The sequence below is a fragment of the Misgurnus anguillicaudatus genome, chromosome 14 (assembly GCF_027580225.2).
Source record: "Misgurnus anguillicaudatus chromosome 14, ASM2758022v2, whole genome shotgun sequence".
Classification (NCBI taxonomy): Eukaryota; Metazoa; Chordata; class Actinopteri; order Cypriniformes; family Cobitidae; genus Misgurnus; species Misgurnus anguillicaudatus.
Window position 1 is genome coordinate 33,742,618 of NC_073350.2, and position 17,468 is coordinate 33,760,085.

General features: G+C 35.8%; 2 protein-coding genes across 3 annotated transcripts; both read left to right on the top strand.

Annotated features, from left to right (window-relative positions):
• The first annotated feature begins 2,395 nt into the window (after positions 1-2,395).
• slc45a3 (solute carrier family 45 member 3) lies at positions 2,396-10,372 on the top strand. Of its 2 annotated transcripts, XM_073876373.1 has the most exons (5): positions 2,396-2,440; positions 3,901-4,095; positions 5,435-6,250; positions 6,525-6,790; positions 8,770-10,372. In XM_073876373.1, the coding sequence occupies exons 2-5, from the start codon at positions 3,954-3,956 to the stop codon at positions 9,178-9,180; spliced, it is 1,635 nt and encodes a 544-aa protein (XP_073732474.1). In that variant the 5' UTR covers positions 2,396-2,440; positions 3,901-3,953; the 3' UTR covers positions 9,181-10,372. The 2 variants fall into 2 exon arrangements, with proteins under 2 accessions (XP_073732474.1, XP_073732475.1); XM_073876374.1 differs by lacking the exon at positions 2,396-2,440 and having other exon boundaries at positions 2,968-4,095.
• Positions 10,373-12,052: 1,680 nt separating this feature from the next.
• On the top strand, positions 12,053-17,455 carry LOC129427687 (Krueppel-like factor 15). Its single transcript, XM_055184360.2, has 3 exons — positions 12,053-12,228; positions 13,761-14,768; positions 14,900-17,455. Exons 2-3 carry the CDS (start codon positions 13,825-13,827, stop codon positions 15,066-15,068), a joined length of 1,113 nt encoding a protein of 370 aa, XP_055040335.1. The 5' UTR covers positions 12,053-12,228; positions 13,761-13,824; the 3' UTR covers positions 15,069-17,455.
• The last annotated feature ends 13 nt before the right edge of the window (positions 17,456-17,468 follow it).

A 17,468-nucleotide genomic window follows, 5' to 3' on the forward strand; every position in this document is an offset into this window, starting at 1 on the left:
ATGTGTTTTATGTTATTTAAAGAGCGCATTAGTAATATGCGCCTATAAACGGGAGGACAAAGCGTGTTTGCTTATCACAAAGTACATGAATGCGCAGCAGCACAACAATGCTTTTAAATATGAAAGATTAAGGGATTGAATGTAAAAGATTATTATTGAGTCTCTTGGACATAAATGAGGACTAATTATGAGACGTTAAGGCGCAAAGAGCTGCTTCACCTGTAGCCTGGTAAGTAAATAAATGCTTTGTTTAACAAATGCATCTGTTTTTAAATGTTTTTTTTTTTTAAATGCTACCTCACGGATTTATTGTATATGATGACTCTGTACCTGCGGATATGGTGAGATGAGAAACATTTTTAAGTAATGCTTAAAAAAAAACTCTTTGCTAAAAAAACGCTGTCCAAAGTACTGAAACGTGCAGAGCCGTTTGTAAATTCTTTATCTCCTGTTTGTTACAAATAAAGTATTTTTAGAGTACAAACCTTTTCTTACATAGTTGTAAATTATTTTTTGATGATATTGGATAGCCATACATTTAAAGCAATTACAAGCCTGCTTTTTCACTTCCATGACTAAATGAAAACGGGTTTTAAAGGTTTTAATAAAAAAATAACACTTTCAATACAAGTGAAAAAACACACAATTATTTAACATTAATCTTAAACTGGGGATCTTCTAGCGACATAGCGCCAGCGCAACTTGCTTTTAAAAGGAATGAGACCTGAGACTCTCATTGGTTTACTGCACGTTACGCCCAAAATACTCCCATTACAATAGCACCAACCCTTTTCGACCATGCGCTCGGCACACAAACCATTTTTCCCGTCGTTAAATTAGCAAAAGTGGATTCGGACACGCCCATTTAGACGTTGCGCTGTGCGCTTTAGACAATGCGTTTAGATCGTTAAAATAGGGCCCATATTGTTCATGTTACATCTTTCAATAAAAATAAAAAACAAGATTTATTTCAGTGAGCTTGCTGTGGTAGGCGTAGCCTAGGCAAACTATGGCATCAAAACGGTACCTTTGGAATTGAAAAGAGAAAAGCAGAGGAAGAAAAGCAACCTCAAAGTAAATGTATGTCCTGCTTTACATTGTTTAATGTGTATGCTTATTTAAAGAAAAATGTCCATTACCTTTTATAAATTAACCCACATGAAAAAAAAGACTATTATACTATGTCATTTACTTTAGTAAATGGTTGTAAAATTCTTATATGCTAAAAAATTACTAGTAAATAGCCTACTAGTAAACTTCAAAAACTAATAAGGTTCAAAAACAGTATGCAGAATACTATATCACCCTATATGAATTATTCTATATTAATATCCATAATATTTGTATTGATACATACAGTACTAGTTCTACAGTTGTTGCACTATAACAAAATTTTTTAATATCTTGCGCTTCATAAAAACGTATAAATTGTCATTTTTGTTTATTTTAATTTAACTTGACAAGTTGCAGTGCTATGACAATTTTTACACCAGTGGGGCCCATTTTCATGGTCTCATATAGGGCCCCATAACCAAATGGGTCGGCTCTGTGTGTTTTGTACTACACCATCTTCTGTGCATTTTAAATAGATTTATGTTGTCCTAGTCCTGTTATGTCTGTATGTTTTTTATGTGCATTGTTGAAATGCCCAATTACACACTTATACGCCAATAAAGCTTTCATTTTATTCTACTATATTTATTTATACACAAGAAATGCTCATTTTCATCGTATAAATATCAGTCATACTCAATATTTGAACAATGAGCAAAAAATCATAGATTTGTAGCCCATCATATGATCAGCACTTGTTATGATATGTCTACATAATGCAAATACTCTTTAAGAAAGGCAAACCTATTTCAGTGAACTTAGGTAATAGCATATTTAGTTAAAATCGTGTAATTATCTCAAGAATGTTGAAGTTCAAGTATTTTCTGTGTGTTACTCTCTCATTCATCTGCGCGCTTTCATTTTATCCCTCCCACTTCCTCTTACGTTCCTGTAACTACTCCTCAATCTGATGTCACAATAGTTGTACACGCACTCACATGGGAATCAATAAAGGAATACACAGAAGACAACTATTGAGATTTGACTTTTTAAAGGAGTTTGCCATGTAAGTATTCAATCTGTTTCTAATATATAGATGTGCCTGTGTGTTATGGAACTAAAATATTATACATTTTTGCTAGATATATAACTAATATTTATTGATATTAGTTATTAAATGCCCTGTGTATATTCAGTAGTATAAGTGTTTGTGAATAGCTGTTGTGGTCTTGACATGTGAACAGAAAGTATTTTAATAGATTTTTAACAACAGTTTGGGGGGGTATTAATAAAGACCTAAATAAAATCTCTTACAGTGAATGTTTTGTGTGTTTTATTTCAGATGCTGAAACAACCTTGTGAAGTTTTCTGTCAAAGATAGTATCAGGTGAAACTTTCTCTGTCGTAAAGCTTTTCGGCACTATTGTGTTCGCCTCAGGTTATACTTAAGACTGTCAAAAGCTTTAAACTGACAGCTAAATAAAAGAGTGTCATGGACGTAAATTCAAATGCATTTGTTTGTGATCTAAATATATGCCTCAGTCATTTTTGAAGAAATGTGCCAAAGGGGAAGTTAACAATTGCTGCCGTCGCTACAATCATGTTCACAGGAAAAAAAGTTTTCAAGTGTGACCTCACACTATTTCTATGCACAATATATACAAACACACAATATATTTTGTTACATATAAATGATGATCATAATATAGTCAATTTTCTTCTATATGGTATTGTATTACAATAGTTTTTTTTGTAATATAATGATTTTATATTTTAATCATCATAACATTTTCTATCCACAATATATTTTGTTAAATGTAATTCTAATTATTGATTAATTTGATTTCATTAGTGCAATACGGTAACTTTTTATCTATACCGTGTTGTGTTACAAAAAAAAAATAACTGTAATATAATAATTTAATTTGAATCATCATAAATAAGAGACCTTACAACAAACTGACAAACATACTTATATATAAAAACAATAACATAATGTAAATAATATATCATTGTTTCTTTACATCATAGCAACTATTATTAAAAAATATATATTTTCAATTAAAGAAACAACTGTAGAAAGTCGCATTAAAGTAACTATGACGCCCTAGACAAACATGCAGATGGTAACTGATAATCTGCTGTCTATGCACAATAAGGTTTTGCGCACATTTCATTCATGTCAATCATTATCGTCATGGCAGGTGAAACTGGAGAAGGTTATTTTTCTCATTGGGACTCTTGCATTGGGACTCAAAGCTAACAGACATGATCAGATATACAGTAAAAGCCATCCCCAGATCCTATTTTAATTTTACGGTGGCTGTATAGACAAAGATGGTATGGGTGTTAAGATCATTATCATGCTATATGTGTAAAACAAACAGACTATGTGATGCTTTATGTTTACTAAAGGGGTGTAATATTCGCTAGTCGCATGCACGCTCCACTTGTTCTGCTGCTTTATGGTTGATGGTGTTTGAATTTCAAGTCATCCTTACATCCGTGTGTAAATATGAAAATGAAGGTGGAATGATGTAAATATGTATGTATGCATGGTATGAAATACATTTGGCTAAGGGTAAAACTTTAATGCAATAATGTTAAGGTTGTTGCCAGGACAGGTTGTACTGTTCTGGGTGTAATGCATTACTAAGTATTTTATTATTGACTTCTCGCATGAATGCATAAAGTAAGTGATACCTTTTATTTACCTTTCAAATAACAAAGGCCTACTTAAGATGTACCTTCAATACATATTGTGCATACATTGTTTTCCTTTGACAGCAAGCATTGTTTGCATGAATGCATTTAGGTATGGCTAAATAACTTCTTTTGTTTTTGCAGAATAAACAGAAAAGAAAAAAGGCCAAGGAGGCGTGAAAGAGGACAGGACGGACATGCATGGCAGGATCACACAGTTATTCTTGATTAATTCTTTAACATGTGGTCTGGAAGTATGTTTGGCTGCTGGGACGATCTACATCCCACCCATGCTGCTGGAAGCAGGGGTGCAGGAACGCTTCATGACCATGGTGCTGGGTAAGTTCATCAACAGGAGATTGAACTTTTGTTTTAGATTTGATTGTCAACCCAAATGTTAAACATCAATTCAAATTTTGTGTTTTGAACATGTTTCTAATTCTTTTCCCACCATTGACGGGTTATCTCTCAATTAAGATAAAATATTTTCAATTCAATTCAATTTTATTTATATAGCGCTTTTCACAATTGGTAATTGTTTCTAATTTTTACAGTTTTACATTAATAGAAGCAGGGGAAAAACAGAAAAATCGACCGACAATAATGTATAATGTATTAATAATGTAACATATAGAAGAGGGTGCTAAGTTAAGCCAATGTCGGCTGACTCCCCAGGATTGAAAAACCCCCTAGGAGGAAAACCTCCCAACTTTTTTAAGCCTAGAAGGGAAAAAAGTCCTAGGAGGGAAAAAACCCTTGGGAGATATATATTATTGACTCTGTATATATATATATATATATATGGGATGTAAAGGATAAGGAGATTAAACGGGTTCCGTCGGTGGCCGTTGGTCAAGCATCGGCTGGGCATCACGTTGAAAATTTCCTGCAAATGACGCTTTCCTGACGAGGTTTTACGGTAATCTGTAATTCCGCTATTATCTAGATGGCCAGAAAACTTACCCAGAAACTGAAGCAAAAAGTAATTTAACAACATTTTAAACTCTGTGTATGTTTTGATCTTCATTTTCAATCATATCTCTAAAAAAATTACCTTACAAAAATGCCATTTTTTCAGCTTTTTGCTCAAAATTTCATATTTTATAGGTTAAAAAAAGGGTTTTTCCCCTTTTTTTGTAAGCAGATCTGTTCTTTTAATTTATATATTTGTGTGTTTATAGACATATAGTTTTTTTTTTAGTTTTTTTGAAATATTTGTGAATATCACAAAAATGCTGGCATGCCAGAAATGAGTTACAATATTAGTTAACTTTTTCTAACCTATAAAATCCATAAACTTAACTTAAAAAAATAAAGTGCAATAACAAAATTAAAATAATCAGTAAAAAATGTTTATTGTAACTATAAGTTGGTCAAGTTTTTGCTTAGGTATACATGGACACTGTTCAACACATCCACATCCTATTCCTCTTAACAGTGATAAAAAATGCATGTTGATGTGTATATCACATTCATCAAATACTAAATTCAAAGATTGAGTCGTAATTGTCTGTATTATAATATTAAATACACTGTATGAGTACACCAAAGTATGCAAGCTTAAACAGAGTCTACATCAGCACCAGTTTCCATTAATAAAAAAGTGACCAAAATAAAATGAATAATTAAAAAGATTTTTTTTATGTCTATGGTGCTGAATATCTCATGTTTTATTCAGGTGTGGGACCCGTGCTGGGCTTGATCTTTGTTCCTTTGATTGGTTCAGCAAGCGATGGCTTCAGAAGTAAATATGGCCGGCGACGTCCGTTCATCTGGCCGTTGTGTTTGGGTGTCCTCCTCGGACTCCTCATCATCCCTCAGACGTCCACCCTCGTAAGCCTATTTACAAAACACGACCTCCATTGGCTGGAGGTCCCGCTGTTGGTCCTGGCTATCTGCCTGATGGAGTTCTGTGGCCAGGCCTGCTTCACACCGTTGGAGGCTCTGATATCAGATCTCTTCCCTGGAGAAGTAGAAAGCCGCAAGGCCTTTTCCTCCAATTCCCTCATGCTCAGCCTGGGTGGCTGCGTTGGATATCTGCTGCCTGCGGTCGACTGGAGCGCTTCGGATACCGTGGTCTATCTGGGTGGACAGATATCTTTTATCTTCCTGGTGCTGACCGTCATCTTCCTCATTTGCTTGATGGGTACAATGTTCATATCTGAAGAACACACGGGTAGAGAAAAGGTCGGAGACGCCGAGGTGTCCAGGAGGATTGCAAAGTCCACGACCTGCTGTTGTCCACGTGCATTGTTTTCCAAAGTCCTGCTCTTGCCCAGAATAATCTTCAGCCTCCTGTCTGTGGGTCCACAACTTTACTCGCTGTGCAGTCGCATGCCCAAAGTCATTGCAAGACTGTTTGTTGCAGAGCTGTGCAGTTGGATGGCCCTCATGTCTGTTATGCTGTTCTACACAGATTTTGTCGGGGAAGGATTGTATGGCGGGGTGCCCAGTGATATTCCAGGTTCCCCAGGAAGGATACGTTATGATGAAGGTGCGGGGTGAATGGTGATGGTGACGTTTCGATCCCCAGGAAACACACATAATGATAAAAAAATTACATTTATGCATTTGTCAGATCATTTTATCCAATGCAACATACGGTGCCTTAGTGTTGCTAGCACAATTCTTTACCAAATTAACTACAGGAACAGCTATATAGCTTAAGTAACTGATTGTATAAAAAGTCATAAAGCATTATTCAATACACACGATCATATTGATCCCTAAAGTTAACAGCAGCATCTGGTGTCTCTATATCTCTCCAGGTGTACGAATGGCCAGCTTGGGTCTTTTTCTACAATGTGTGACGTCCGTGATCTTCTCTGTGCTTATGGAGCCTCTGGTGTTGTGGGTTGGCCACAGAAAGCTGTATATGAGCAGCATGATGATCCTGGCCGTGAGTTCAGCAGTCATGAGCGTCTCACGTAATGTCGTGTTAGTCACCATCATGGTTGCGGCTACAGGATACACCTTTAGTATCTTACAGATACTGCCATACACACTAACATGTCTTTACCACTCCAATACACAGGTAGGGGGACGCACCTGCAATTCATTCATGCTTACAATGTGCAAATACTTAAAAATAGCAAAACATTAATCTAGCATACACTCTTAAAAAATAAAGGTGCTACAAAAAACGTTGCCAGAATGCCAGAGAAGAACTACACTCAAAGGCGCATTTCTTTCATACATTTTTGCAATCTAAAAAAAACTTTTAAACTTTTTAAAACTTTTAAAAACTCTTCAGTGTTTTATTCAGCCAAAAATTTTCTTCTTTGGCATCGTGAAGCATCTTTATTTTTAAGAGTGATGCAACATGCAACAGTAGTTTCTTGATTTCTGTTTTTTTGTCATTTCATGCTGAATAGGCTCATGTGAAATCTCACTGATATTGCTTCACATACTGTATATATTAAACATCCAATATTCTCATTTACTGTGACATGTATTTCTTTACGACCCTTTCAAAAATTAACCATGGTTTTACCACAGTTAAAATGAAAAAACTATGGTGACAGTAGTAAAACCATGGTAACCACAAAATAACCATGGTTTTGACCAGTTAAACCATGGTTAGTGTAGTAAAATCATGGTTTTGCTGATAGTAATCAATACACCAAAAATGGTTACTACACTTTCACCACAATAAAACCATGGTTAGGGGAAAATTAACCATGTTTTAGTTTAACTACATTTAAGTAAGGAATAATTGACGACGGGCCATTGAATTATTTGAAAATAATGCACACCAAGGTGGTAATGCGGCACGACGCGAAGCAGGTGTGCATTATTTTCAATTATACCACGGGTCTGTTGAATGCTGCATTCTGATTGGCTGAGAAGTGTTCTATTGTTGATTATTTTTCTGTAAACCGCACACCTAACTTTTCAAATGTCTTAAAAATAGGCACCAGAGCAATGTCCGCTTCGCGTCGTGCCGCCTACCCACCTTGGTGTGCATTATTTTCTTATAATTCAATGGCCCGTCGTCAATTATTCCTTACATAATTCAAAGGACCGGAGTCAATTATTCCGCTTATACCACGGTTACCACAAACATTGCTCTGGTGCCTATTTTTAAGACATTTGAAAAGTTAGGTGTGCGGTTTACAGAAAAATAATCAACACCCATAGAACACTTCTCAGCCAATCAGAATGCAGCATTCAACAGACCCGTGGTAGAAAACAAAAATAATACATGGTTACTGTAGTAAATCCGTGGTTACCACAAAACCATGTTAATCAAAAACCATAGTTAAACATGGTTACTATAGTAAAACCATGGTTTTGCTAATCAATACACCAAAAAACCATGGTTACTACACTTTTACCACAAAAACATGGTTAATTTTTGTAAGGGTTGCATTGTGTATCCAATTTTAAGAAGTATAGTTTGTTTTTACGCATTGCAAAACATAGTTTGGTTCATATGCATAAACGACGTTCGATGCATGCGCATTGCGACAAATTGCAATACTTTCCTTATAAAAATTAACCATGGATTTACTGTAGTAAAAGTTTAGCAGCCATGGTGTTTTATTGACTATTATCAGCAAACTAGGTTTTACTACACTAACCATGGTTTAACTATGGTTTTTAAAAGCATAACGTATGTTATTATGTGGTAACCATGGTTTTACTACAGTAACCATGTTTTTTTACTGTAGTAAAACCATGGTCAATTTTCGTAAGGACTCTTCTGGCCTATCCTGTACGCGTATGCAACCTTGAATTTGGTAACATGCCATTTTTGCCAAGATAACTTGGAGATGTTTGATATTCCGTCATGTAAGCAAAGTGTTTGCTTTCATTTTCTTTACACGTTTTAAAAGTAGGTATGCATATTCTTGGGCTATAGATAGACATCTCTTTCACTGCAAGCCCAAATTTTGACTTGTTTTAGCCCAATTTGCTGGGTGGGTTGGTTCTCGTGCACGTGTAAAAATTAAACTATACTTTAGAAATCAAAATGGTCCATGTTATTACAGCATTTGCACTTCTTCACAGGTGTTTTTTCCCGGTGAGAGACACAAACCTCATGGGAATGGTGCAGTGTTGATCAAATCAGCTGATGTACAGCTTTTGACCAAGCAGAAAAGATCCAACGGCTGCATTGCTGGGCCCAACACGAAAACCTGTCAGTGCAATATATCAACCTCACAATCGCTTGATCTGCATGTTTGTGTAAGCATATGCCCAAAACCACCTGTCCTTAAAGGAATTGGTACAGACATAGCCTTACTGGACAGTGCTTACATGCTATCTCAGGTGGTTCCATCTCTCTTCTTGGGCTCCATAGTGCAGCTTTTTCACAGCGTAACCACATACATGGCCTGTGCCACTTTGCTAAGCGTGGTGGCCGTTTACTTTTCTAGTAAGATCGTCTTTGAAAAGAAAGACATGGAAGCAAACAGGTGACTGTGATGTAACCCTTGGAGCAAATATGATGATTCAAAACCACAAACGACAGCTGGATCTGTTTGTGTGGCAATCCAAAACTTTCACTTGGATGGTGACGTGTCAAATTATTATTTAAGCCTTTGCTATTAATATTCTTAATACTGAAAATACTGTATCAGCAAGTACTGTATTAGAGAAGCATTGGCTTCAGGCAGAAAGGTTTGTGGCCTTACGATAAATTGGATAAACAGGGTGTTGGCTTTTTTGTAAAGTTTACCATTCATTTGACCGAATGATTGTTCTCCATACACTGTCATGCTTCTGATATTGTATTTGCAACACTTTTACATAGTGGTTCCCAACTTGAAAGTTTACAGGGGGGCGAAGGATCTGATATGCTTAGAGGTCAAATAAAGATGCATAAAATGTTTCACTAAAAATATGATATAAAAATATTTTTTCAAATGCCAAAATGAAGTGAATGATCTATTTTGTAAAATGTTTAATATTAATATCTATAATGTTTACAATCTGAGCTCCCCACCCCTCAGGTGTATATATACATGTTCTTTCGGTCACATGTTTGATGAAGGTTGGGGACCACTGCTGTAAGTTATGATTATAATGTTACTGGCTGTGATGGGCTGGTAAATGTAATGAAGCTAGGATTTTGAATTTGAAAACCAAAGTTTATACATTTTAATAATATATTTATGTTGTTTACATTTTAATATTTTTTACCTACAAAAAAAAATTTTCATATTTGTTTGTTATCTTTAGCATAACTTGTACATCCATGTGTAATTTATTAAAGTAAGTTTTTATTATATTGTGTTGTTTTGTTGAATTTTTCAGATATAATTTTGTAGCATTTAATAGTATTAGTGTCATGTGATCTTTTTTTACTCAGCTACTGCCATCTTGTGGCTCTGTAAAGCTCTGTTTTTATAGTACAGTCATTAGTAAAACAGTCTTACAAATTCACACCCACACACATGACAACAAGTCATTTATTCTGTCCGTTTTATACTATTTTTATTTGTCTGTTGCTGTTTTGCTATTCTTATTCTTACCAGATGTCCAAATTCAGTGGTACAGTGTTTTGAACAACCACTGCTATGGCCATTGAATCATTCATGTTTCGAATAAAGTCATAAATGCTTGATGTTTTGTATTTTTCCACAACAAATGAAACTCATACTTGAAAACATCTCAAATATGGAAACCTATTTCCACCATGTTTGGTTAACATATTTAGATTTTTTACATAATAATAATGACATAAGTCATAAGTGCCTCGTATTCATGAGAAACTATTTCATAACAATAACTAAATATGTTATAATAATGAGAAACAGTATGTCATAATAATAAGAAACCATCTCCTAATAATGACTTAGTATCTCAACATTTCAACTTACTTTAATAATAAGATACTTAGTAATTATTTTGACTTAGTATCTCATAATAATGAGAAACTAAATCATTATTTTGAGCTATTTACTCAAAATAATGAGATACTATTATATTATTTCGACTAAGTATCTAATAATAATAACAAATCAAACCTTTCTCATTATTATCAGATACTAGGTCATTATTATGGGATACTGAGTCATTATTTTGAGATACTGATTCTTTAATATGAGCTATTAAGTCATTATTATGAGATACTCAGTCATTATTATCAGATACTAAGTCATTATGATCAGACACTAAATCATTATTATGAGATACTAAGTCATTATTATGAGATACTAAGTCATTATTGTGAGATACTAAGTCATTATTATCAGATACTAAGTCATTATTATCAGATACTAAGTCATTATTATCAGATACTGATTCATTAATATGAGCTATTAAGTCATTATTATGAGACACTCAGTCATTGTTATCAGATAAGTCATTCTTATTAGACACTGAGTCATTATTATCAGATACTAAGTCATTATGATCAGACACTAAGTCATTATTATGAGATACTTAGTCATTATTATGAGCTATTAAGTCATTATTATGAGCTATTAAGTCATTATTATGAGCTATTAAGTCATTATTATTAGATAGTAAGTCATTATTATGAGCTATTAAGTCATTATTGTGAGATATTAAGTCATTATTATCAGATACTTAGTCATTATTATCAGATACTAAATCACTATTATCAGATACTGATTCATTAATATGAGCTATTAAGTCATTATTATTAGATAGTAAGTCATTATTATGAGCTATTAAGTCATTATTGTGAGATATTAAGTCATTATTATCAGATACTTAGTCATTATTATCAGATACTAAATCATTATTATCAGATACTGATTCATTAATATGAGCTATTAAGTCAGTATTGTGACATACTAAGTCATTATTTTGAGATACTCAGTCATTATCAGATACTAAGTCATTATTATGACATAATCAGTCATTATTATCAGGTACTCATTAATATAAGACACTAAAGTCATTATTATGAGATACTAGGTTATTATTATGATATACTGGGTAATAATTGTGACATACTGAGTCATTATTATAAGTTATTACGTCATTTTTATAACTTAAAAAAGCAAAAATATCTTAACCAGACGTGGTGGAATTAGTAATGTAGAGGTCATAATGAGTAACGTGTTGGATAAAGGCTTCCGTGTTGTTAATCATTAAACAAAAAAAAATATGTTTAAATAAATATTTAGACGTAAATAAAAGATGGAAACAATGCGTGTATTTAAATGTGTCTGTATTTTCTTTCCAGCCCTGCTTTGCTTTCGTTGGCTGTTTTTCCTGTGCTCATGAATAATTCATAACACTTTCCCTCCAACCAATCACGCGCCCCGTTTCAGTGCGAGCCCCCGTTCAGGCAGCCAATCAGAGGCGAGGAATTGGATCCGTGCCCTCGAGTGCATCGCGATGCGTGTCATGTGACAGGCCTGTGTGAAAAATGCCAACATGGACCCGTGGCAAGGACGATGTTCTTCCCTACAATAATTTCAAACGGGACTTCTGGACTCATTTTATATTGCACATCCGCAATCCGGACGTTACGATCCGAATTTACTCGAGGTAATGAGACGCATATATCAAACTTAACATGGATCGATAAACCAGATCGTTTATAAACACAGCTGTAGTTTCGATCTAAATGACCCCAGTTTGCTGAACCTGACACGTGTTTGGTTCAATGTTGTTTCCGTGTTGTGTTAAAAGCTGTAGTTTATTTCTCTGTTTTGGGATTATGTGTGTGCGCAGGCCTGTGTTTTTCCTGCCCTGCTGACGCACTTTTCCCCAACACATGTCTCGTGCCTCGTGCGTGTCTGGTTTGGTTTATTTGGTGTATGTATGAGCATTTTCTCTCAGAATCTTCGTTTTAACAACGAGAAAAGTGTGCATTGCGTTGGTGTTTTATGTTCCGATGTTGTTGTTTTAAACAGCCCCTCCTCTTTCTGTCCCATAAGCCATCAGTGCTTTAATCTCTGAACGCATGGCATTGTTGGACATTGTTGTTGTGGATGTAAATAATGGCCACAGAAAGTATTTGGATTTACTTACAATACGTGTTTTTTAAATAGCAAAATATTAAACCAGGGGTCATTTACAAACACAATAGTCTTAGAACTAACATATTTTACTTTTTATTAAGCTGTATGAAGCAAGATAAAATGTTGTTTACATTAACTATGCTAAAGTTTGACAGCCATAAAGTGTCCAAGTACATTATGGTTTATTTATTAATTTTTTTTAATCATCTTTTGGGATTAATCTTCCAAAGTGTGTCATTTCACACCAATATATCTATATAATGATTTATGAAAAAAAATTTGTTTTTTTTTTCATAAATAATATTACTTATTGGCTATTGATTTTGCAGCTTTATGAGTTTTTTGTCATTTATTAATGTTTTTTTTTTCATTATTTTTTACATTAGTGGCTTTTTATGTATTTATCTATTTATTCATTTTACTGTACAACAGTAAATATAATTGCAGTACTACAATTATTTCTATTTAAAACGGAGAATAATCCTTGTTCAACAAATGCTTTTTATTTAATATTTATTTAAATAATATAATTTTATATAGGACTGCATAACAATTATTATGTTTTTAATTTACGTCATTAAGTAATTAAGTTTTTGTTTACGTCATATGTGTGGGGACTGTAAACACACATGCATATATAATTTTAAGAACAAGGTAGATGAATTATATAATTAAATAAATAAATAATATATAAATATAAAAATATATATAAACATGTAAATATTTCTTAAAAATATATATGCATGTGTATGTGTTTATTTATACATAATTATTATACACAGTACACACGCATATATGATGTAAACAAAAACTTTTATTCTGCAAACGATTAATTGCGAATAATTGTTATGCAACCCTAATGTTATATGTTTTTTATATTTATACATTTTCCTGTAGTTCAATTGGTAAAGCTGTGCAACGCAATTGTCATGGGTTTGACCCCAGGAAATACACGTAATGATAAAATGTGTACTTTAAATTCAATTTAAGTTGATTTGCCAAATGCATCCAAGTAAATATAGAAGTTTTTTAATAGTTACTCTTATTTCGTTGCAGCGTTTACAAACTGTGGTGCTCACTGGCGATACCTTCACCCATCCTCTGATCTCCATACCAACAAATGGTCTCCATAAGTGACGGAGCGGTGGCCACTGCTAATGAATCGTTCACGGACCACACCTCGGCCGCCTTACACTTCATAGAGGTGGGAAGCAGCGAGGGTGGAAGCTCCATCTCGTGCTCCAGTCCCGAATCCGGAGATGCAGGTGCTCGGCTCAGCTGCAGCCCGGGCGAGGAAGATGAGGATGAAGGGCTGCTGCAAAATTATTTTGACTCCAATGAGGACTTTTTGGCTCAGTCCAAGCTGCCAGATTTTATATCTCAGCTCCCCAGCACCTTTTCTCCAACCCTGGAGGACATTGAGGAATTCTTGATGGAGAAGATGGAGCTGGTGAACGATGCTCCTCCGAGTCCGGAGGAGAAGGCGAAGGAGGACGACCCTCCCGCGCAGCCGTCTTCCCCTGGCGACGAGGAGTCGAAACCCACCGTGACGACGCCGACCCCCGTTGTTCAAAGTCTCGGTGCCGCGGCAACTAGCGCTGCTCCAGTGCTCGTTGGTGCTCCACTGGTGCTACAGTTGCAACCTCTCCAGCTAAGCCACGCCCTCCCACAACCAGACGCCCAAACGGGTGTGGCCAGTGGGCTCCGAGTGGCCCACCTGGTGCTTGGTGTCCAAGGGGCACAGAACATTACCCTTCTCTCATCGCAGGTGCCCTCGGCAACCATACTTCCCATTGTTGGCGAAGCTATCAACCAAGACCAAAAGTATGTGAAGATCGCCCCTCTGCCTATCACGGTCAGGGCGGTTGGAATCACGGGCGCGGGTCTGGTCAAAGCCATCACGCCACGACCATCCAGGCCCACCGCAGAAACCCTGCGGGTACATAAGTGCTCTCACCCGGGGTGCGAGAAGATGTACACCAAGAGCAGCCACCTTAAAGCTCATTTTCGCAGACATACGGGTGAGAAGCCCTACCTGTGCAGCTGGCCAGATTGCGGGTGGAGGTGAGAAGTGTTTGGGTCATAAAAAAAATAATGCTGATTTTTTTCATTATTTTCTAAGTATAAATTGCTCTAAAGTCATGGATGTTCAATGGTTAATAAGTGTATGCACTGCTGTGTTATGTGCTTCAAAGGTTCTCTCGCTCCGACGAGCTATCGCGCCACCGGCGGTCTCACTCGGGAGTCAAGCCTTACGAGTGCACGATGTGCGACAAAAAGTTCGCCAGGAGCGACCACCTGTCCAAACACACCAAGGTGCACCGAGGTCCACGTGCTGGCAGACTGGTCAGGGCCAACGTCTGACTGCCGGATCCCAGACACATGCCTGGAGTCTCTTACTTAGTTCAAGCAATGATATCTAAACAGGCTCATAAGCTGTAACCCTTCGCCTTTATTTTGGTCTGTTTCCCCGAGTTTTTTATGGTTAATCCAGGCGTTTGTTTTTCTTGGTGCTACAGTCAGCTAACTTGAATCTCAGGGATGTGATTATTAAGCTCAAAGCAGATTTCTGGCTTTCGGTGGACTAAAGTAAAGCTCACCAACAATTCCATCGGTTTATTGTTGTAAAGCTTCAGGCGGAGATGCAGCATTTTATGGGATTTGTTTTTATCGCTTTTAAACAAGTAAGGAGATTTAAAACGCAATAACCAATTTGGAGGAAAAGTGTGTCTTGTATATTTTGTGTATATATGCGTTATAGGTTTAACCAGGTGGGGAGTTCAGTATTTTGTTTGGCTAAACTAAAGCCAAACTTCCTTCTTCTTTTTAAATGCGAACATAACTACATGCACTATTTTTTAGGCTATGATAATATGCATTATTAAACATGGCCTCTGTCAGTATATCATAAATATCATGCAAAACTATTAGAAAATGCGTGGGTCATATTTCACCGTAAAGAAAAAATAGAAATTACGTTTTGCATTAAAGGGATAATTCACCGAAAAATTTAAAGTTTCTTTGTTCTGCCGAAGATATTTTGAAGACTGTTTGTAACCAAGCAAATATGGGGCAACATTGACTCATATAATAAAAATACATAATACTATGAAAATGAATGATGCCCCAGATCTTTTTGGTTATTAACATTTTTCTAAATATCTTCATTTGCGTTCAGCCGAACAAAGAAATTTATACACAACTTGTGGGTAAGTAAATGATGCCAGAAGTTTTCTCTATGGTGAACCATCCCTTTAAGAAAATTAAGTCGGTTTTGGCAAATTGTAAATAGTCTATTGTAAGGGGTATGATGTAATACTCACAACAATAGTAACGTTAAGTGTAATTGTAAGTGTACATCAAGGCGGTATTTGATGTACTGAATGTATTGCGATGAAGATTTAGTTGCCGGGTCCCACCTAAAAGATTTTCCCAGTTATTTATGGTTGTCGATTTTCAGATTGTACGATATACATCGTAGTCGTAATTTGGTTCCATTCGTGACGATGAAAGCGTTTGTTGACTTTTGGCAGTTTCAGAAATATTGCGAAGGCAATGAACAGCAAAGTCAATAGAGCTTAACGCGATAAGCAACCTCACTTTCCTCGCTCAAATGAGCACACGGATTTACTATAATAGTAATTTACGTTTTGATGCAAAAATTGGTCTTGAAAATATGCTTAATTTTCTTGACTCAAGCTATAAAATTAAATGAAAACAATATGACCCAGATGTTATAGCACTATTGAAGTACTCTGGTAGAGTATAGCGCTTACGTAATTAAAGGTTAGGTCCGTGCAGTTATGTGTGCGACGTCTCACCATATTTAAGTTTATATTTTTTTACTTGCTCTTATTTTTTTAGTCCCTGTGCAAACCCAGTGGCTTTGAGATATCAGGAATTTGTCTGGCGTAATCACATCCCTGCATCGGCTGAGAAGTATTTGTGCATCAAGATGCTCGTCCTGTTTTCTTGTGCCTCATCTCTCTCAGTCTGTTGAGAGTGTATGCCAAACCAGAGTCTCGCCTGTTTATGGGGCTTTGGATAACATCACTACACGTATGAATGAACTTATGTACTGTAAAACAGATATAAGCTAGAAACAATTTTCTTTTCGATCTGTAATGAAAATTGTTTCCTTTATGTCAATGTAATGTGCTTTGCATTAGGTCAATGCATTTTTCTATGTAGTGCTGTCACGGTTGATAAGCTAAATCGCTGAGAACAGGTGTACTGTTCACAAAAACTGGCAGCTGGATGCTTCCTGTCGACATGAAGCTATTTGGACACCCTATAACCGTCACGTCATTGAAGTCTTCTACTTTTCATCCGCCGGACTTGAGTTTTCTTTTCGAAAAGATTCATGTTCATCTAACACGCAGAAATCAATGTCTTGTATCCTGTCAAGCTCTTGACATCATCTTGCCTTTTAACATCCGTCTTAACTACTTTATGCATTTTATTTCTGTTCTAGCTCATGTAGGTTTTCACGAATGATCCGTTTCTCGGACTCATCGATACTCTGAAGTTTGTAGCTGTTGTAAGATATCCGAACGATCATGTAGGTGCATCATCTTTAATAATACACCTTTCTGATTTACAGTATTTCAGATAGTACTACCATGTACCCCTGTTTCAAAATGCTCTCAAGACATTTCTGTTTTGGGAATTATAGCATTTGTTTTCCTTTAACAAGGGCTCATTCTTGATTATCTGCCTTCACCCTCATCCCAATAAAAGCATTAAATTATTTCCTTTATCACG

Excerpts from the sequence above, each read along its gene's own strand:
- slc45a3 (XM_073876373.1), top strand. The coding sequence starts at position 3,954 with ATGCATGGCAGGATCACACAGTTATTCTTGATTAATTCTTTAACATGT. Across the intron at positions 4,096-5,434 it reads CTTCATGACCATGGTGCTGG|GTGTGGGACCCGTGCTGGGC; the intron begins GTAAGTTCATCA and ends TGTTTTATTCAG. Across the intron at positions 6,791-8,769 it reads TTTACCACTCCAATACACAG|GTGTTTTTTCCCGGTGAGAG; the intron begins GTAGGGGGACGC and ends ACTTCTTCACAG.
- LOC129427687 (XM_055184360.2), top strand. The coding sequence starts at position 13,825 with ATGGTCTCCATAAGTGACGGAGCGGTGGCCACTGCTAATGAATCGTTC. Across the intron at positions 14,769-14,899 it reads TGGCCAGATTGCGGGTGGAG|GTTCTCTCGCTCCGACGAGC; the intron begins GTGAGAAGTGTT and ends TGTGCTTCAAAG.